This window comes from Pongo abelii, chromosome 9 (assembly GCF_028885655.2).
Source record: "Pongo abelii isolate AG06213 chromosome 9, NHGRI_mPonAbe1-v2.0_pri, whole genome shotgun sequence".
Classification (NCBI taxonomy): domain Eukaryota; kingdom Metazoa; phylum Chordata; class Mammalia; order Primates; family Hominidae; genus Pongo; species Pongo abelii.
The window spans coordinates 56849121-56871299 of NC_071994.2; the positions used below are offsets into that span (position 1 = coordinate 56849121).

General features: G+C 42.3%; 1 protein-coding gene across 3 annotated transcripts; it reads right to left on the reverse strand.

Moving 5' to 3' along the window:
• Positions 1–1837: 1837 nt before the first annotated feature.
• HTATIP2 (HIV-1 Tat interactive protein 2) lies at positions 1838–21968 on the reverse strand. Of its 3 annotated transcripts, none has more exons than XM_054525822.2 (6): positions 21873–21968; positions 21191–21386; positions 18365–18472; positions 8893–9030; positions 3367–3428; positions 1838–2636 (listed from the first exon to the last, which is right to left on the reverse strand). In XM_054525822.2, the coding sequence occupies exons 2-6, from the start codon at positions 21383–21385 to the stop codon at positions 2411–2413; spliced, it is 729 nt and encodes a 242-aa protein (XP_054381797.1). In that variant the 5' UTR covers position 21386; positions 21873–21968; the 3' UTR covers positions 1838–2410. The 3 variants fall into 3 exon arrangements, with proteins under 3 accessions (XP_054381797.1, XP_054381796.1, XP_054381798.1); XM_054525821.2 differs by having other exon boundaries at positions 21711–21922; XM_054525823.2 differs by having other exon boundaries at positions 21825–21898.
• Between the last annotated feature and the right edge of the window lie 211 nt (positions 21969–22179).

The window sequence follows — 22179 nt, forward strand, 5'->3', positions numbered from 1 at the left end:
TATTAGTTTTTGTTTTTCTTTGAGACAGAGTCTTGCTCGGTTGCCCAGGCTGGAGTGTAGTGGTGCGATCTTGTCCCACTGCAACCTCCACCTCCCAGGTTCAAGCGATTCTCCTGCCTCAGCCTCCCAAGTAGCTGGGATTACAGGTGCTCACCACCATGCCTGGCTAATTTTTATATTTTTAGTAGTGACAGGGTTTCACCATGTTGGTCAGACTGGTCTTGAACTCCTGATCTCAAGTGATCTGCCCACCTCGGCTTCCCAAAGTCCTGAGATTACAGGCGTGATTGACTGCACCCGGCCCAAATATTAATTTTGAAGCTTTCTTACATCCTAGGACATTGCCAGAATAGCTGCTGGCTCTCTTGAGTTGGAGTCATTGTTCATGGATGCATCCCCAGTGCCTGTGTGCTCAGTGGCACATAAGAGGCACTGAATAAGCATTTGCTGAATGAATTAATGAACACTTTTGATTACCTGGGCCCATCCAACTTTTCCCTTCATCCTTCCAACATAAACTTTTTCTGTCTGTGTAACATTTGGTGGAAAACTTCCTGAATCCCTTAGTACTAAATGGAACACCCAGTCCATTCGGTGCTGACAATAAAACAAGTTAACACCCATTGTGGAGGAGTGATTGGGCCAGAGTCTTGTTCCTTAGTAAGTTCCTATCTCACCACAATGCAGAGCTCAAGAGAGTGCTGCTTTTCTCTCTACTCCAAAGGTGAACACAGACCCTTCCTCATTATCCCACATCACTACTGAGACCAGAATAACATGTTGAATGAAACCTGCTCGAAGGTTTGTGAGTAAGGAAATGATATAAGGAGAATAACTTAAAACAGGCCACTGGGTTTAGCTGCTTTCAGAGCCCAGAGGCCTCAACATATCCTCAGCCCATGCTTTTTCACCACCGAAACAACACATTTAGGCTCTTCAAAGTCCAACTCCCAGGGAACCCCACCTGGCAGAAGGAAGATATTTCATTTCCTTCTAAAGCTCACATTTCAATATCCCACCCTGCCCTAAAATATGCCTCTTTTTTGGGTGACTGACACTGGGAATGTCTTCTCCCTTCTAAGCATATACACTCCAAATTAAGGAGAATGGCCTTTATCCTCCAGTGTATACTGAAGCTTGAAATGTACTTGGCATACAGTAGGTCTTGAAAGAATTGACTGAATCACTTGAATCACTTTGCTTCCCTGGTGCAGACGTTAAGACAAGTTACATTAACATCTTTTGTTCCATGATGGAAATTTGCAGTATATGTTCCTCTTGGCTTTGACCCTTCCTTCTGCATCTTCCTTTGCCTTAATTTTTAAAGTGCAGCAGCATGAGCACTTTAAAGTTTAGTGGCATAGAATTTTACTGGCTATGTGAACATTTAGTGATTAATCACTAGAACAATGGAGAAACCCAAATATTTTGATTTTGTTCATCCACAACATGTAGTAACAATCAACTGGAACTACCTGGAAATATACGGGAACAGAGTGCTCTTGCAGGGTGCTTAAAAACACGATCTATGGGATCAGGCAGACCTGGGTTAGAATCCTGACTCTGCCATTTCTTCGCTTCAGTTCTTCAGATTTGGACTCTTGAGCAAGGCACTTAACCACAGTGAGCCTCATTTCCCCATCTAAGACATGAACATGATAGTATCACTTTATAAGGATAGTTTATAAGAGGGTTAAAGCACAGATAACACATGTAAAGACTGGTACTTAGCAAGCATTTGGTAAATATTAGCTGCTATTATATCACCCCATAGGCTGAAATGCTGCATAATCACACTACATGGGCATTTTCAAGCAATCTAAGAGGCACCCAGGAGTTGTCCATTCATCTTTATTCCTTTATTTAATCCTCCCTATGTATTATATAAGCTTAGGTATACAACTTCTATTACATAAAGAAGTAGTAAAGGCACAGTGTTTACTTACACAATTACATGTAGTGAATTAGCACTTTTGTAACTCAGAGACATGAATGTCAACAATTTTAGAGCAGAGTTCATTTGCACGGTCATAAGGTTTTCATGGCTGCTGTGACTCTGCAGATAAGCATTTCAAAGCAGGCCCCCCAACCAGTGGCATCAGAACCAGTGGCATCAGGGGAAGTATAAACAAAGAAAATTATAGATTATTGTGCCCACACCCAGAAATTTTGATTCAAGTTTGAGATAGGGCTGACAAATCTTTATTTTTCCAAAGCTCCCTGAGTGATCTATATGTATAACCAGGCTCTGAACCACTGAATGCAGAGCACCATCATTTCTTGATTGGAATGGATGCCTGAGGATAGTAAAACAACAAAGTTAAAACATGCTGACTTTTTTTAGACCCTGAAATTACCGATTTGGTAATGGGTGTTAAGGTTGACAATAAAAACCATTTATCCAGTGTGGTCATGGCTTGAGAGAGCCATGCACTTTCCCCAGGTCATGGATGGCCTTGTTCTCCAGCAGTTCCATCTGCTTGTCTCTTGGTCTCACCATATTGTTCAGCATTGCTCTAACCACAGTCACCACAGGTACAGAATACCCACTGGCCCAAGATTCTGGTAAGGAGCCAAAGAACTTTCTAACCAGCCATTCACCTGGGCGAGATTCTTGCCTATCACATAACAGAACTCTAAAATGAAAGCAAAAAAGAAAGAAAAGCAGAGGAAGAGGTGGTAAATTGCACGGAGACCACAGTGGGCATTACGGACAAAACTGTATCCCCTCAAAATTCTAATGTTGAAGCCCTAATCCCCAATGTGTCTGTATTTGAAGATAAGGCATTAAGGGAAGTAATTAAGGTTAAATGAGGTCTTAAGGATGCAATAGGACTAGTGTGATGGGACTGGGGTCCTCATAAGAAGAAGAGACATCAGAGGTCTCTCTCTCTGCATACACGAAGAAAGGCCATGTGAGGACACTGCCAGAAGGTGGCCTGTCTGCCAGCCAGGAAAAGAGGCCTCACCAGACACCAACCCTGAGGGCACCTTGATCTTGGACTTCCAATCTCCAGACTGTGCGAAAATACATTTCTGTTGTTTAAGACACCCAATCTATGGTATTCTGTTATGGCAACCCGAGCAGACTAATACAGTAGACGTAAGGTTTTATTTGGCACATGAAGAGGATTTAAGAAGGCAGCAAATGCTGTCCAGGAAGTTCCAGACTATTCTGAAGCGGGCCCCACCATCTACCCTTTCTTTCTAAGCAAAAAGGTATGTCCTTCAGAGAAGCAATCTACCTCTAGCCAATGTCTTTCATATCTTAGATATTTCAGCTGTCAGCCTTTCCAAATGAAAAATTAGTATCTAGGGATTAACCAACAGTGGCATACTCTCATTCAGTATAAATATTATACTTACCCAGGCCTAAATACAGAGTAACGATCAAATTTTAATTCTTCAACCTTGGCTTCTACTTCTCCCTATTAAGAAAAAACACATTTTCAGTATTTAATCGAGACCAGCTCACCTGTGTGAAGTTTAAGAGAGAATAATTTGTGGTTTTGAAGATAATCTGCTTTTGCAGATCTCAATACTCAAAATATCCTTATCTAGAATTTTAGGTACCAAAGAGTCTGGAAATTAAGGAAGAGATCATTTAATCCTGATGTGTAGTCTTGCATTTAAAAGATCCACTAAATGAGTGAATGGCTGCATAGTCAGTCCTCTCACTTCATTGATATTAAAACAGATTCAGAGAGGGTAAGTCATATGTTAGTACAATCATAAAAGAATATCCTCTATTTAGTCCAGAATTCATGTTGCATGCTAGCAGACACTAACGTTTTTTTGGTTTATAGGTAGTTCCAGTGGGTCAGAAAACCATAGACTCACTATATTACTCACTTCTTAAACCTCACAAAATTTTAAGACAGATTACATCTAGATAATGCTTTAAATCTAATTTGTTAAATAAAGCATGCATTTTCATGGCAGGCATCTCTGGAAACAAAATGCCTGAGGAGCTCAGCCCACAGGCACTTCCAAAGGCCTGTGAACTACCACACAGTCACGCACGCCTCCTTCTCAGCCTGTGTGTACCACTCAATTGGCACTTAACCTGTCTCATCACAGACATTTAAGTGGCTATTTTTAAATATCTTTTTCTTTTTTAAAATTTTTTAATTTTAATTATTTATTTATGTATTTTTTTTTTTTTTGTGATAGAGTCTCACCATGTCACCCAGGCTGGAGTGCAAGGGCATGATCTTGGCTCACTGCAACTTCCACCTTCCACGTTCAAGCAATTCTCCTGCCTCAGCCTCCCAAGTAGCTGGGATTACAGGCATCCGCCATTATGCCTGGCTAATTTTTGTATTTTTAGTAGTGATGGGGTTTTCACCATGTTGACCAGGCTGGTCTCGAACTCCTGACCTCAAGTGATCCACCCGCCTCAGCCTCCCAAAGTGCTGGGATTACAGGCGAGAGCCACTGCGCTTGGCCGTTCTTTTTTTTTAATAGGTGGTTTTTAGTATATACACAGAACTGTGTAACCTTCATCACGATCTAAGTTTTAAAATATTTTATCACCCTGAAAAGAAATCCCATATCATTAGCAGTCACTCCTCATACCCTACCCTCTGGGAACCTAGTCAACCGCTAATCTACCTTCTATCTCTATAGATTTGCCTATTCTGGACATTTCATATAAATGGAATCATATAATTTGTGGCCTTTTGTGACTGTCTCCTCACACTTAGCATAATATTTTCAAGGTTCACCCATGTTGTAGTATGTATCATTTCTTTCTATAGCTGAATAATATTCTATTGCATGAATATATCACATTTTATTTATCTATTCATCAGTCGATGGCCATCTAGGTTGTTCCCACTCTTTGGCCATTATAAATAATGCTGCTATGAACAGTCATACACAAGATTTTATGTGTACACACATTTCTTAGCTTTTTTTTTTTTTGAGATGGAGTCTTACCCTGTTGCCCAGGCGGGAGTGCAGTGGCGCAATCTCAGCTCACTGCAAGCTCCGCCTCCTGGGTTCACGCCATTCTCCTGCCTCAGCCTCCCGAGCAACTGGGACTACAGGCACCCACCATCACGCCCGGCTAATTTTTTGTATTTTTAGTAGAGATGGGGTTTCACCGTGTTAGCCAGGATGGTCTCGATCTCCTGACCTCGTGATCCGCCCATCTCGGCCTCCCAAAGGGCTGGGATTACAGGCATGAGCCACTGCGCCTGGCCCATTTCTTAGCTTTTTAAAAGATTTGTCCCTATTAGAAGTGTGCATAAAAGAGATACCATAGCAGGCTGAGACTGCTTCCTTAGAAAGTCCTGTTGCAAGTTTGGCCCCTGGCTTGTGCTTGCAAACTTGGATTTTCGGTGTGTTCCCACCATTCTCTATCTGATAAGGGTCATGTACTATGCCTAAACTGTCTGTACAAACAATGTGGTTTATGCTGAAAACTTGCCTTTCTTCTGGAGGGCTGCAATTTTGCTAGGCCAAGGTGCCTATGTAACTGGCTCCCATAAAAACCCTGCATTCCTAGGCTCAGATGAGTTTCTCTGGCAGAAAACATTCATCGCTGGAGAAATTAAGCACATCCTGTGCAAACTCTATGGGGAGAGGCCTCTTGGAAGCTTGTACCTACTTTCCTCCACTTCACCCAACACACCTTTTCCCTTTGCTGATTTTGCCCTATATCCTTTCAATGCGATAAGTTGTAGCTGTGAGTATGACTATATGCTGAGCCCTATGAAACCTTCTAGTGAATTACCAAACTTGGGGGTATCTTTGGGGATCCCCCAATACAAGCAGATTATAAACTCCTTGAGGTCAAGGATGATACCCAATAATAAAATGTCACATGTCTGGAAAGTGTACCTTCACCCTGAACAGATGAGGAAACCAAAGCTTATAAACCCTGAGAACAGAGGAAATGAGGCCCATCCAGTACTCTGGGCTCCACATCCTGACACGTCCCCCCACAGCACCAGCAGAGTGCTCATAAAGCACATGATTGATCCAGGCCCCCAGAGCTGGCCCACCATGAATGAATGCAATTGAAACTTCAATGAGTAGAATAAATGTTCCTAAACAATAAAGGAGTTTCTAAAATTGGGTGGGGCGGGGGAGTTCATACACACATGGAGGCTGAGAAAATAAGCAATAAATACTAGGAATGTTACACACAATAGTCGAAGGATTATTTTGGAAAGATAATCTTTCCAAATTGTAAAAGCAATTATATATTGTTCAGTGTCATTCTGGGTTGGATCATTTGGTTGTCATTTCTGTCCTTTATTAATCTAATTCATAATCCCAGGCTGCAGGTAATGCAGGCCAATTGCAGTGAAATCAGAAGTGTCTTTCCATTGTATTGGCCTTAATATTTGCTGAGGCTCTGTCATGGTCCAATCTCTGCTGGGTCCCTTTTGCATGTATTAGTGACAAAGGCTATTCATTACTTAATAGCTAGTGGCATAGGCCTTGGAATCAGACAGCCTGGGTTCAAGCTCTAGCTTTGCCGCTTAACAGCTGGTGTTTTTTTTGTTGTTGTTTTTTGTTTTGTTTTGTTTTGTTTTTGAGACAGAGTCTCACTCTGTTCCCATGCTGGAGTTCAGTGATGTGATCTCGGCTCACTGCAGCCTCTGCCTCCCGGGTTCACGCAATTCTCCTGCCCTCGGCCTCCCGAGTAGCTGGGATTACAGGCATACACCACTGTGCCAGTTAATTTTTGTATTTTTAGTACAGACAGGGTTTTTCCATGTTTCCCAGGCTGGTTTCAAACTCCCAGCCTCAAGTGATCTTCCCACTTCGGCCTCCCAAAGTGCTAGAATTACAGGCGTGAGCCACCATGCCCAGCCAACAGCTGGTGGTCTTAATATCACAGTACCTGTTTCCACACAAGTGCACATAAAAGCCCTCAGAATACTGCCTGGCTCATTTAATGTTAGCTATTTTTTTAAAAATCTGGTTAAATCATTATTATGATTACTAACCCAGTGAGTCAGTAATAATGCCTTTATCTTTAACAATGAGGAAATATCTTACATATATTTTCTTTCCTAAAAGGTATAAATGTTGATCTTGCTAATGAGGGCAAAAATCCTATTTGATAACCTTTCTCAGAACCCACATAAGTCAGTATTTTGAAAAACAAGTTGGGCCTGGTGCCTCATGCCTGTAGTCCCAGCTACTCAGGAGGCTGAGGCTGGAGATTGCTTGAGCCCAGGAATTTGAAGTTGTAGTGAGCTGTGACCACACCACTGCACTTCAACCTGGGTGACAGAGCAAGACTTTGACTCTAAAAAAAAAGAAAAACAGGCTTTTTTCCTTTTAAGAATTGTTCTAAACTCTGACAATTAAGTGGAAACTTTTCCATTCATCATGTAATTTCATTGGTGGCTCACTGATCTTCATCTGGTTCAAAATACTATTTTAGGATAGGTGAGATATGGATCAGCTATAAGCCATGTGAGAAAAATGTGGAAAATTTTATTATTACAGGCTGATCATGAGCCAACAACATAATAAGGATGTTTGGTAAAATAGTAACAATCTTATATCTTATTTTTTTAAAAAAAACATAGTGTTCAGAGCATGAATAGTACTCCCACTGCAGTTCCAGTACAATATCACTGCAAAGTTCACCCTTAGCAAAGTGATGCAGTCATGAAGGAGCTAGACACAGGAACCCATAAAGAATGGTGCAAGGACTTAAAGGTGTTATGCCTGGGAAACATACAATTAAGGAGGCCATAATCTCCAAATGTCTTAAAAACTACAATGCAAAAGAAAGACTGGACGTATTTTTGTTAATTTAAGAGGCAGAACTGATAACAATTTGCATTTATATAGCAATAAATTTCACTTCAAGGTAAAGACGTTTGGACAAGTAGATCTGACCCAAAATAGAAAAAGTTGGCTAATGAGATAGTAATCTCTGTAGTGCTGGAGATATTTAAGCAGAAGCGAGATGAACTTCTGTAAAAGGACTTCACATAGGAAAAGTCTATGGCTGAATGACCTCTGTGGCTCTGCTGCTTAAACTGTGGGCACCTGGGGTGCAATGGGAGGCACACAAAGACAAAGCCATGCCTATCTTCCAGCAGCATCAATTTAATTCAAAGGTAAGTTAATAGAAACCTTTCAAATTAAAATAAACAGGGATATGTATAGTACTAAGAATAGCAAAATGTGCATAAATTTTTAAAAGATAAAACGTAAGACTTTTAAGAAAGTTGAGGCCAGACGCAGTGGCTCACACCTGTAATCCCAGCACTTTGGGAGGCTGAGATGGGCGGATCACTTGAACTCAGGAGTTTGAGACCAGCCTGGGCAACACGGCAAAACCCCATCTCTACCAAAAATACAAAAATTAGCCAGGCATGGTGGCTCGTGCCTGTAGTCCCAGTTACTTGGCGGGGCAGAGGCTGCAGCGAGCCAAGATCATGCCACTGCATTCCAGCCTGGGAACCTGTCTCAAAAAAAAAAAAAAAAGAAGAAAAAAAAAAGAAAAGAAAGTTGAGTTTGTAACTAGAATACTGCTTCAGGATAGATTTCTCCAAATCTCTAGACAAATAAAAGCTCTTCTTTCCTCTCAGTCATTAGGGAAACTGACAGAAAAGTTTAAGAATCACTGCCTCCAAGTCTCTTCCAATGCTAAGTTGCCATGCTGGCAGTCAAGGCTGGAGATGCCATATCTCATTCCATTTGTTGCTGGATAATTAATAGAGAGGAAGACATTGGAAATTACCTTTCAAATCATTCCTGTTTACCAAATATATTCCTGCAGTCCCGTAGCCATACAAACGCATAATATGATGCATTTGATGTTTTTTGTATTATGTAATATTTTATATTCTTTAGTACTGCCAAATAGCTAGGGTTCTCCAAAGTGTATGAAAAACAGAAACTTGCACAAACCTTAACTTGTAGATATAAAAAATTGCTTGATTTATCAGCTCCTTTAGAGGATAGCAAGTTGAAATGTTTGCACCCTCCAGCTTTTGCCAGCTCTGCAGACTTCAGCACATAATCTCGGTCAACACGAACAAATCCCTCCTAAGGGGGAAAAGGACATGAGTTATTTCCAAAAAGCAGCAAGTTCATCTTAAAGATTACTGCTTGGCTTGGGTAGCAGGCTGGGAGGCCTGGAAGGATGGAGATCTAAATAAAATGTGTCCAAGCAATACATTGAAAGTCAGGCTTAGACTCTGGGAAAGGCTCCAGGTCTGGTCCTCTGGATAGACATACCAGCTTTAGCAGCAAGGCTGGACTGCAATAAGGAAACAAGGACAATGACATTGAAACACAGACACCAAACAAATCTGCAAAGAACAAAGGGAACAGTAAGATCAGGCTGAGAAACTACTTTTAAGCCAGAACTTTTTTTTTGTCTTAATAACTTTACAACTTTACACTCCTCTGTTTTCTGTGTCAATTCTAATGTGGTAGGGTCTCTGAGTGTGGGTGAGGACACTCCCCAGGCACTAAGAGAACAAAGTCTATTTAATTCCCAATTTTTGTGTATGCTTTACAATGTACCTCACACATTAGTAAAGAATGCATCCTCAAACGTTTTTATTAATGGGTCTCTAATCAAAAGTGTTTGGAGACACCCAATCTAGATTCAGTCCAGTGAGGGCAGTGGCTGGGTCCTTTTTCTTAATTTATCTCTCAGCATCAGCACATGTCCAGCATATGGTAGATGCTCCAAAAATGAATGAACAAAACTCCAATGAAAGCAGAGAAAAGGTAAATCCAGTCATAAACAAACAGAACTAAGTGGCAATAAAAGGGGGAGGGAAGAGAATGACACAAATAACAGAATATAGACTCACTTCCAGGGCCTAACTGAAAAGCATGCACCTTTACCCAGAAAAGGGAATTCCAAGGAGTAACAGTCTCTTGAGACCACCATAAATTCTGGCATCTTCAAACCCAAGACAGCTGAAGACAAGTCTAAAGTCTATTGAAGCTGAACTTCATAGGTAGTCACAATTACAGAATGAGGTCTTAGAGTAGTAGGAATTCCAAATCTGAAGACTGGACTACTGCCCCAGTGATTGATTGATTGAGACAGAGTCTTGCTCTGTCACCCAGGCTGGAGGGCAGTGGCATGATCTCCACTCACCACAACCTCTGCCTCTTGAGTTCAAGTGATTCTCCTGCCTCAGCCTCCCAAGTAGCTGGGATTATAGACACACGCCACCATGTCCGGCTAATTTTTGTATTTTAGTAGAGACAGGGTTTCACCATGTTAGCCAGGCTGGTCTTGAACTCCTGACCTCAGATGATCCACCCACCTTGGCCTTCCAAAGTGCTGGGATTACAGGTGTGAGCCACCGCGCCCAGCCTGATTTTTTTTTAATTAAAAATTTGCTCTGCAGTAGTTACTGATTCTAAATGTTCTATTTGGTAGGGCAATGTGTATCTTTCATAGAATATTAGAAAGTACCTTAGGAAATACCACATCCAGTCCCCTCATGATGTAGACGGGAACCAAGGTCCAGTGGGCGGGTGAACTGTTAGCTGGGAAGTGGGAGAGCCGAGAGCAGAGTGCAGATTCTGGACTCTGAGCAGTGCTCTTTTCACTGTACCCATGTTCCTTTTTTATCTCCCACCCTCTCTCGCTAATGAAAATGACTAATCCGTGATTGTGGTAGGCAGAATAATGGTCTCTCAAAGATGCCCACATCCTAATCTTTGTGAATATGTCATGTTACATGACAAGGGGGAATTCCATCACAGATGGTATTTAGGCAGAAGCAAGATGAATCATGCTAAAACAACAACAACAAAAAAACTGAATTTATTTCACTAGTCAACTGTGTCATTTTGTTGTAACGAACCCATTATTAAAATCAGAGTTCTAGTGAACTGGCATGAGGGGAAGAAATAGATGTGGAAGAGAAATTCAGTGTTTTAGAAATTCAGTGTTTAGAATTAGGGTGCTAATCAGCTGGCCTTGAAACAGAGAGATTAGTTTGAATTATCCATGTTGGCCCAATGTAATCACAAGGGCCCTTAAAAGTAAAAGAATGAGGCAGAAGAGCAGGCTGGAGTAATGCAACCTAAGAAGGGCTCGGCTACCACGTTGCTGGCCTTGAGGATGGGAAGGGGACCACAGGCCAAGGAATGGGCGTGGCCTCTAGAAGCTGAAAAACGTATGGAAATGGTTTCTGTCCTACAGCCTCCCAGAAAGGAATGCAGCTCTGTCAACACCTTGATTTTATCTCAGGTAAACCCGTGTCAGACTTCTAAGATGATAAATTTGTGTTGTCTTAAGCTGCTAAATTTGAGGAATTTATTAAAGCAGCAATAGGAAACCAATACAGAATTCAATTTTAAAACAATACGCCCATGCAGATTTTTTAACTTTGTATGGAAGTGTATCATAAAAGTAAACATAAGTATAGAGCTCAATAAATTTTCATAAACTGAACATGCTCTGCCACCAGTTCCAAGATCAAGAAATAGAACATTACCATTACTGTAAAAGCCTTCCTCATCCTCCTTTCCCATCACTCACAAGTACATTTTTAACTATATCCACCACCTGGAGGACAGTGTTATTTTTCTGCCTTACTTTTTCTACCTTAGTTTATGGGTAATATAAACTTACCTCTTTACTCACGAGTCATCACCATCTCCTTTTCTATACTTTTTGTTGTATACTTTGACACTCAATCCTGAACAACGGACTTGCCATGCTGTCTATATACCGACTCAAATTCATGCTGTTGCTTTTGAAATCAGTGTAAAGCAAACCAATTTTAATACTCAGCACATCCTGAGAGAAGTGATTACCCTCAGAGCCATTCTCCAAATGGAGACTTTAGATGTGCTGAAAGTATGCCAAGAGAAACAGCCCAAAACTACATAGAAAAATTCTAAAACACTAAATTTTTCTTCCACATCTGTTTCTTCCCTATGCCATTTCACCAGAACTCTGATTTTAATGACAGGTTAGTTATTCACAACAAAATGACACAGTTGACTAGTGAAATAAATTCAGTTTTTTTGTTGTTGTTGTTTTAGCAAGACTGATCGGAAGGATTATTATAGTTGTCTGTTAAAATACTTTTTCTTTCATCCGTTTCTTTAAAAATAAGGGTAAGATTCAGCCAATCACAAGTCTCCGGACCGACGCTGTCTCTCTCACTTAATCCAGAGCCAGTAAAAGGATAATTTGATTAAACTGAGACCCTAATTTATTTGGCTTTAGTTCTGGATCAACCTCTCCTTAATAGAGTGCTGTCGTCTCCAATTGTTTGATGAAAATTAAAGTGACATAAATACCATGGGACTTTTTCAATCTGATTAGTCAGCTAAGGCACATCAATACCACCCCAGCCATCAGACTTTGGCGTCCTTCCTTTCACCCGCCTTACTAACAACTGACAACCGCTCCTTGAAGGACGAGCACCCACGCTGCTGCAGAGACCCCCACACTTAGCCCATCATCCCTGCTCAATGGGGCCTGTTGACAAGGTGCCCATACCTTTCTCCATTGCTGTTCTCTGGACAAAGCTAAATATTGTTTTATTAGCAATCAATGGCTGTTAATCCAAAACGATTTCACAAATCCTCTGAGCCTTCAAGCTCATTATAAATACGCGTTTTTCCAAGCCCACTAAATTTTGAATTTCACTTCCGTCACCCTGATGGCGTGGCCTTTTAGCTGGTGAATGAAACTCAAAAGCAAAAGGGTCAACAGCTTTCAAAGACTTAAAAATCAAACTGAAGCATGGGTCCTGATGACTGACTAGGAGGTATCACACACCAGTTTTCTCTGGAGTGAGGAAGATTCTATTTACAGATGAAAGGAGCGATCTCTAAAATCTTATCCATGCCCTTTGTTGTTCTCCAATAGCTCGATTAAAAAAACAACAGAAAAACTAACTAAAGCAAGCTATTTCATATCTCAGAAACACAATTTTTAGAAAAACTGTACTTAGTTTCCCTAACCATGTGGACAGACATCTCTTCTGAGAGTATTAAGTCCACATGTGATTCTGTCTTTATGATTCCATAGCCAATGTGTCCTGCTCTAAGCTAGGAATCTGAGTCCCTTCTAGAAAAAGGAATTAATTAAATAAGTTCCCACTATAAAGTCCTTTCCCAGCACCCTCTCAAAAAGAATAAACACAGTATACTACACTCAGTAGAGATATCCTCATAGGCTCCACAACATCAAAGGCAACAGATTCTCCAGCGACTCTTAAGTCTTACTAAAATCCAAAGCTACTAAGTATTTCTTCTAATCTTCTTTACCAGTGCCTGAAAACTAAAAACAACATTCTGGCTTCAGAACAACTCATCCTAACAAGGTATAGTATTTCAGTGCTGACTGATAGGACAAGTGAGCACATCTAAACGACTCAAGAAAGTCATGGGGTCAGGCACGGTGGTCTGTGATCCCAGCTACTCAAGAGGCTGAAGCATGAAGATCGCTTGATCCCAGGAATTTGAGTCTAGCCTTGGCAACACAGTGAGACCCTGTCTCTAAAAAATTAATTAATTTATAAAAAAGTAAATCATGGGGATCTTTTTCCAAGAAGGGTGCATCTATCATTCTGTAAAGGTCCCACTCAGCCCTATTTCTGCTTCAGGTTCTTTCTCCTTCACTCCCTTTCAATCCAACCCTATAAATTAGACCAGAAAACAAAGATGCTGACAAATACCAAATGGTATAATCTGAGGCACCTTTTGTTTGTGTCCTGGAGGGCATCTCCATATTTGATGTTCAATGGTAGGGGAAAGATCTTGGTTAGAGAAGGAGTTCTGGATAGATAAATAAAATCAAGCAGATACTGAGGATTCCTGGGTCAATCTATATGTTCTTGAAAAAGTTTTCCAATTGGATATTCTTTCTTCTGTGTTTCATAGAGTCAAAGAATTTTCCACACCAGGTGTGATGGCTCATGGTAATCCCAGCACTTTGGGAGGCCGAGGCAAGCAGATCACTTGAACCCAGGAGTTCAAGACCAGCCTGGGTGGGAAGCATGGCAAAACCCTGTCTCTACAAAAAAAAAAATACGAAAATTAGCCAGCCATGGTGGCACATGCCTGTGGTCCCAGCTACTTGGGAGGCTGAGGTGGGAGGATTGCTTGAGCTGGGTAGGTGGAGGCTGCAGTGACCGAAATCGCACTCCTGCAGTGAGCTGAAATCACACAACCGCACTCCAGCCTGGGTGATGGAATGAGACTCTGTCTCAAAAAAAACAGAAAAATGTTTAAGAATTTTGCAGTAGGAAGGTGGGTTCACTGGTCACCTCCTTCTGACAGACAAGGAGGCAGTGGCCTCCAAAAGCTAACCAGCAAACTCCAGGCTCCATAGCTACTTGGCAACCAAACAGGGCCTGTGATCTGGGTCCCTTGAACCAGCTAGGATCTCACCACTTCACAAGCCCCCTCCTAGACATCAAATAAAACAACAGAGATTAGAACAAGGGTGGGCAAACTTTTCCTGTAAAGGATCAGACAGTAACTATTTTTAGCTTTGCAGGCCTCTGTTGCAACTATATAGCTCTACCATTATATTAATAGCACAAAAGCAGCCACAGATAATACATAAAGTAATGAGCATGGCTGTGTCCCAACACCACCTTATGTATAAAGACTAAAATTTGAAGTTTTTATATTTTCACGTGGTATGACATTATTCTTTTGAATTTTTTAACCATTTAAAAATATAGGCCGGGTGCAGTGGCTTACGCCTGTAATCCCAGCACTTTGGGAGGCCAAGACGGGCAGATCACGAGGTCAGGAGATCGAGACCGTCCTGGCTAACACGGTGAAACCCCATCTCTACTAAAAATAAAAAAAATTAGCCGGGCGTGGTGGCGGGCGCCTGTAGTCCCAGCTACTTGGGAGGCTGAGGCAGGAAAATGGCGTGAACCCAGGAGGCGGAGCTTGCAGTGAGCCGAGATTGTGCCACTGTGCTCTAGCCTGGGTGACTGAGCGAGACTACATCTCAAAAAAAAAAAAAAAAAAAAATATATATATATATATATATATATATATAGACATTCTTAGCTCACAGGCTGTACAAAAACAGGTGGCAGGCTGTATTGCAAACCTTTGAATTAGAAGAGCAGATCAGAACCAGAAGCCATAAGATTCTAATGAGATGGGCCATGAGATGCCTAATAAATGTCACAGTAGCCACATTAATCACATTAATGACATCATCCACTCAACAGAAAACAAGAACCTGGACTTCTGGAGCCTACTACTACCAGGTGAGGAGACAAATGAAAAGGTGAAACCACATAGAACCACCTTGAATTCACTAATCAAATCCCTCTTTTGATACAAATAAGGGGAAATGAACTATTCTCACTGGCATCTCTAAGTTTTTGTGCCTCTCTCCGGGACAATACAGATCTGGTTTTCAAAGGCTATTTTGATCTTCACTAGCAAACAAGTTACTCACTAAAGCAAGGTGAAGGTTATCTAGGACCACAGTACCCAGAAAACCAGCAAGTGAGGAGAATTAATACACCCCAATGCCTCCTGAAAGCAGGTTCAACAAGAAGGACAGGGTTGACTGCATCAGGATCTCCCAAGGAGCCTGCTAAAAATACAGATTCCAAACTTCCAAATTCACAGATTCTGATCCAGTAGATCTGGATCAGGGCCAAGTCAGGGAGCCAGTGCATTGACTGAACAACTATGTTCTGTGAATATGAAAAGGAAGATTAGCATCTACCCAGCTACTGTTAAAGGAAATAGTCTTCCAAACAGCTGAAGAAAGCTAATAGACCTTTTCCTAGAACCAGTGTCAATAGAAACCTGAGTATACTGAATTTTGTGGGTTGGATTACATCCCCCTAAAATGCATATGTTGAACTCCTAACCCCTATTACCTCAGAATATGACCTTATTTGGAAATAAGTTCATTGCAGATGTAATTAGTTGAGATCATATTAAATAGGGTGGTCCCTAATCCCGTATGACTAGTGGTCTTACAAAAAGGGGAAATGTGGACATAGACACAGGTATTCAGGGAAAATACCACATAAAGAGACACAAAGAGAAGGCTGCCATCTAAAAGACAAGGAGAGAGCCTTGAAACTCAAGGGCTCAGCCTCAGAGCACTGACCAGCCTGCTGAGACTTGGATCTCAGACTTCTAGCCTCCAGAACTGTGAGACAATACATTTCTGTTGTTTAAGCTACTTGGGTTATGGCAGCCCTAGCAAACTAATACACTGAACATTACAGGGAAATAAGCCACCTACTCAGAGGATCTCAATACTGAGACAAAAACGCTGAATTTCTTGAAGTTTCTCTGCTGGAAACCCAGACTGCTAAGGCAATATATGGGGTGTTCCAGTTACAAAATCCCTAGTGAAGCGTGCTAGTTTTGCCACTAGCTTTGTAGTACTCATATGATAAACCACCCAATGAACTCTTTTCTCAGAGAGGGCTGCTGACCCAGAACACCAGCTGGGATAAGCTTGGAAATCCACAACCCCCACTTAAAACACTATCGTTACTTAGCCACGTATGAACTGTCACCTCTTTCATATTGGCTGAAGTTATCACAACCTCCCAACTTTATATTGTACACAGCCCAAATTCGTTTTTTTTTTAAAGCCCCCCAAAACAAACAAAACACTTTTCTGGTATAAGTGTCAGCTTGCTTTCCACCACTAACCTCTTAAATCATTTAAGTCCTAATTCATTTCTAAGCTAGGTGAATAGTCTAGGCTCATTAGTCTATTCTTGCTTACTAGTTAATTACTTTTATCTTTCCAAATTGATTTTAAAGGAGAACAAAAGGTATTAAATAGCCTGAGAGGTGGAGAACCAACCCCATTAAAAAAGAAAATTCTGGATAGTGAAGACACACAATTCCTCTGATTAAAATTGCATTACCCAGTTTGAACACAGAAGGCAGTTTAGACTTTTCCCTGGCATACCCTATAATGAGATTTGCCTTATGTCATGAAAATCAACCCTTCTATGCCTAATGCAGCATTTTGTTTTGCTGACTCACCACCAAAACCAGGTTGGCACTTGAGACAAACCTGCAGTGTCCTGGAACAAAAGTTTTTCAATGCTTTTGGAGGGCACACCACTTGTGACTGTGCCTGGGACAGAAAAGACTGTATCCACTGTTAAGCAGGAACATGACCCTTTCTAGGAGAGATAATGTGCCAATTCCTGGGAAAGTCAAACTTCTCTATAATCCATAGTTCCCATCACAGAGCTCAAATCCCAGCTGTGTTCTAGGACAGATATGCAGATCTGCAGAAGATATGGAAATACATCTTGATTGAAAGCATACATAGAATTACTCTTTGCATCACAAGGAGGCCCAGAAAATACATCTGAGTCTAACTACTCGGTTGGTATAAATGAATAGTTCTTCACTATATGCTCCCTTAATGATTCAGGTGAAAGGGTCTGGCTTATAAACCTAAGGAGAGTTCCCACGGCAGAGTCATAGTCATAATATATTTTTTTTCTTTTTTTTTTTTCCTGGGACTACAGGCATGAACCACTGTGCCTGGGCTAACCGACTTTATTTATTTATTTACTTTTTTCACTTTCTTCTGTTTTATTTGTGTATTTATTATTATATATTTTTAAATTTTACTTTAAGTTTTGGGATACATATGCAGAATGTGCAGGTTTTTTCAGCTCCAGCATGTAAATTCTGCCAGAGGAATAAACTATAGTCAAAGTATAAATTAAATAAGATGTACCTGCATTAATATTTGCCCAGAATCCATGTAGTAAACTCCGACTTCTAACTATGTAGTAAACTATGACTTCTGGACAGGAGCTGACTCAATTTAGAACACCGTTAAAAAGAAAATAAAATGTGTGTTAAAAGACTTTTGCGTCAGTAAAGACTGAATCATTCGTGGGGTTGAATCATCGCTGAAGGCTGAGTCATTGCTGGAGGCTGATTGAATCGTGCCTGTGTTCTGATGTTCTATTCCAGAAGTTTAAAACTTGACATGAAAATAAGTTGAAGCAAATCACTCAAGTGAGACAGAACATTTCAAATTTTCAAACATTTATTAAGGGGGAAAAAAGCTGATTGTTAACAGCATAAACCAATCAGTTTTACTCAGACATCATGGTTTCCCTTAGTCAGGGGATGTAGTGATAGTGATAATCACAATAGGCAAAATCATGTAAATATTTACGACATCTCCAGCACTGGGGCCTGAACTCAAGGGTTACTTTGAAAGACAAACTTATCAGTACTATTAAAAGGATACCAAAGGTTAGTGCAGCATATAGAATCTTAAACAATAAAGGCTTATTCACATTTAAACATTGCAACAGGCACAAAGAAAAAGAGTGAGCAAGAAAAGAATCCTTGATATTACTGGCCAGCAAAAAGGGAAAAGAGCATACGCCTTCCTTACCGCCCCAGCTTTCACTCTGGTGGTACCCAGGCAACAGAATCCAACATCATGACCTTGAAAGGCAGAAGCGTAGTCATCCAACTTTTCAAAGTCCACCACTTCTTGATTCTAGGCAAGGACACAGTTGTATGTAGTTTCATGTTATTTAAACAACAGACCAAAAACCCCCTCTAGATTTAAAGACTAAGTTACAGAACATTACTGATAGGCCTGTCCACTTAACATCAAATTTTACAAATTCCTTTTCTCCAACCAAAAAGCAATGAACCTCAATTGAAAATCAACAACACACACATATGTCCACAGTCTATATAACTGGACTAGGAGTGATCCAGATTTCTGAAGTCAGGTTCGATTATAATCTCTCTCTGTAAAAATAAAAGACCTGTGTGTAGCTTACCAGGAAGGAGACCACTGAGGTGTGATGTGAGGGCAAGAGATGCCGTTTGGCATCTTAAAGAAGACCTAGCTGCAAATCTTGGGCTTGCTACTCACTAGGCATGTAATTATGGGCAAGTTATTCATCATACACTACAGCTTTTTTTTTTTTTTTCAGCTGTAAAATGGGGGTGATAATCTTTCCTTCAGTCCAATCCATGAACCATTTGCATTATAATTAGTCAGGGAGTGCTTAATAAAAAGGCATATTCCTACATCCCACGCCAATAGTTCCGAATCAGAATCTGCACTTTTAACAAGCACCCACCTTAATTCTCATGCACACAGAAGTTTAAGAACCTCCATCTAACCTTATAAGTTTGCTGTATAACTTAAAAAAGAAAGCATGATAAATTCCTATCATCAAGAACTCAGATAAAATGTTGGTTTCCATCCTTACCGTCAACTCTGAAAAGAATTTTTCTGGAACTGCCTATGACGCTAAAGAAAAATAGGGTTTCACTGTAATCCCAGCACTTTGGGAGGCTGAGGTGGGTGGATCACGAGGTCAGATCGAGACCATCCTGGCTAACATGGTGAAACCCCATCTCTACTAAAAATGCAAAAAAAATTAGCCGGGTGTGGTGGTGGGCACCTGTAGTCGCAGCTACTCAGGAGGCTGAGGCAGGAGAATGGCGTGAACCCAGGAAGCGGAGCTTGCGGTGAGCTGAGATTGAGCCACTGCACTCCAGACTGGGTGACAGAGCGAGACTCCATCTCAAAAAAAAAAAAAAAAAAAAAAAAGAAAAGAAAAGAAAAATAGGGTTTCACAAAGTACCTAGTCAAACAGATGTGCCACCAAAACTCGACACTCAAAACACAGATTTCAATTTGTTTCTTTTCTTTTTTCTTTTTTTTTTTTTTTTTTTGAGACAGAGAGTCTTGCTCTGTCACCCAGGCTGGAGTGCAGTGGCACAGTTTCTGCTCACCACAACCTCCATCTCCTGGGTTCAAGTGATTCTCGCACCTCAGCCTCCTAAGTAGCTGAGATTACAGGAGTGCACCACCACGCCCAGCTAATTTCTGTATTTTTAGTAGAGACGGGGTTTCACCATGTTGGCCAGGCTGGTCTGGAACTCTTGACCTCAAGAGATCCCCTGCCTCAGTCTCCCAAAGCGCTAGGATTACAGGCACGAGCCACCACGCCCAGCCTTCAATTTCAGCTTCTAATTACCATGAATATCTGACACAGCCCATGAAACCAGTGAGAACACATCTGCCTCAGCCTGAGCAAAGATGTCTGTTTTAAATAAACAAGTCCTGATGGACCAAAGGCATTCACACCATGACCTGAACACAGACCTGCGAAAATCAAGAACATTTATTTGCAAGATGGCTTATTATTTGAAATGTTCGTCCTATGAAACCTGTGGGGCCAAATTCTGCAGCTGTGGTGTCTTGAGATCACACTACGTTAATTTGTTGCAGTTCACAGATAATTCCCTTTAAATAAAGAACAGAATCTCCAAGAAACTCAGGCTTGTGATATTTAGGGGGTCATGACAAGACAGAAGTCTGGTATATCATTCCTATAATCATAAAAGTGTAACTTAGGCTGGGTGTGGTGGCTCACGCCTATAATCGCAGCACTTTGGGAGGCTGAAGGGGGAGCATCATCTGAGGTCAGGAGTTCGAGACCAGCCTGGCCAACATGGTGAAACCTTGTCTCTACTAAAAATACAAAAATTAGCCAGGAGTGGTGACGCACACCTGTAGTTCCAGTTACTCGGGAGGCTGAGACAGAAGAATCACTTGAACCTGAAAGGCAGAGGTTGCACTGAGCCGAGATTGTGCCACTGCACTCCAGCCTGGGGGACAGAGTGAGACTCCCTCTCAAAAAAAAAAAAAAGTTTAACTTAGAGTTAAGGGACTATCTGATTTACAGACTCAAGCCTGGGAAGTCGGGCAGGGCAAATTCTTGTAAGTGAATAACCCCACCTTTCACTGCCATAGACCTTTCTCACTCTGCAAAGCAGTTTCAGAATCCCTGACAATATTAGTGTGAAGTGCGCAGGTTGACGAAATCAGCAAAGTGGCTGAGAAAATTCTCAAGGTCACCAGGGCTGCCTCTAGAAGACAGCCTGAAAACAGTGCTCTTCTGTCTCACCAGCCCCCACCCCCATTACAACCCAGACCCAGCTTTATAGGGTTGCAGATGGAGAGAAGGGCTTTGCCCAAGACCACAAAATGAGCGGGAGGGAGGCACACCTGGGCTACAATCCAGGCGTCAGACTTCTGGGAGGGACTCTCACAGACCAATCTTGGCCAAGTTTTGATGGCCTTTCACTACCCCCACCACTGGCAGGGCAGTATTCAGCCTTTAGGAATGAAATATGTTCACCTCGCAGAATCCTGGGGGTCCATTTGAGTCCCAGCTGAAATACCCACCACATTTTTATAAGCTTCCTCGTCGAAGGTGAGCTTCCTCCGGCCAATGAGCGTGACTTTGGAAAACAGGCCCTGCTCCAGGATTTCCTTTAAGAGCACTCTGCCGGTTTCTCCGCTGGCGCCCAAAATAAAGACGGATTTATTCTGCATCCTGAAGTCTTCCCGAAGCTTCGACAGTGCTTCTGTTTCGGCCATGCTGGGGAAATAACATCGACAGGTGCCGGTCTTAGGGTGTCAGGGGACTGCCCGTCCTTACCCCGAGGAACAAGGGCTGTTTATCTGTTAGGGAGGAGGATATTGTTCTCCGCAGTACGGGCTCTGGGGAAAGTGCTGAGTCACGTGCCGGGCGCGGCTCCCCGGCCATCTCCCGCACCTGAGCCAGCAGACCCATCGGAAGGGGCCCGAGCTGGAGGGTGCGCCCAGGTGCCACAAGCTGCTGGCATCACTGGGCATCCCCCACGGTATCCCCGGCCCGGCCAGGAGACCTGGCCCAGCTCGGTCCCATACGCGGAGGGGTTACCTGGGGCCAGCCCCCGGCCCCGGGTCCTCACGACACAGCAGGAGCAGGGCGGCCACCAGAGCAGCCGCCGCCGCCGCGCTCAGCGCCGCAGGCCGGGCCATCAGAGCATCCCACCTTCCCTGGTCGGCCCCGGGGGTTGGAGGCGACGGAGACAGCGCCTACCCGGCTTGGTCTTCCGGGTGGCCTCGCGGCGACGCTGCCTCGCCCCGCCCACAGGGGCGGGACCTGGGGACGAACTCCCGGCACCCTCACAGGCGCGGGGAAGGTGACCCCGAGAGCACGTGCGCGGACCCGCGACCCTTCCTAAGTCAGGAATCTGCAAGAACCTCTTCCCGCGTTTTCCCTCACCTGCTGGGCTCAGCTCACCCAGGCCCCAGCTAATAGACTTGCCAGACTTGATCTTCAATGGACCCCCCAGCTGGAATGTCAATTGTACATTGGCCATCATCTCAAATTCACCACGTCAAAA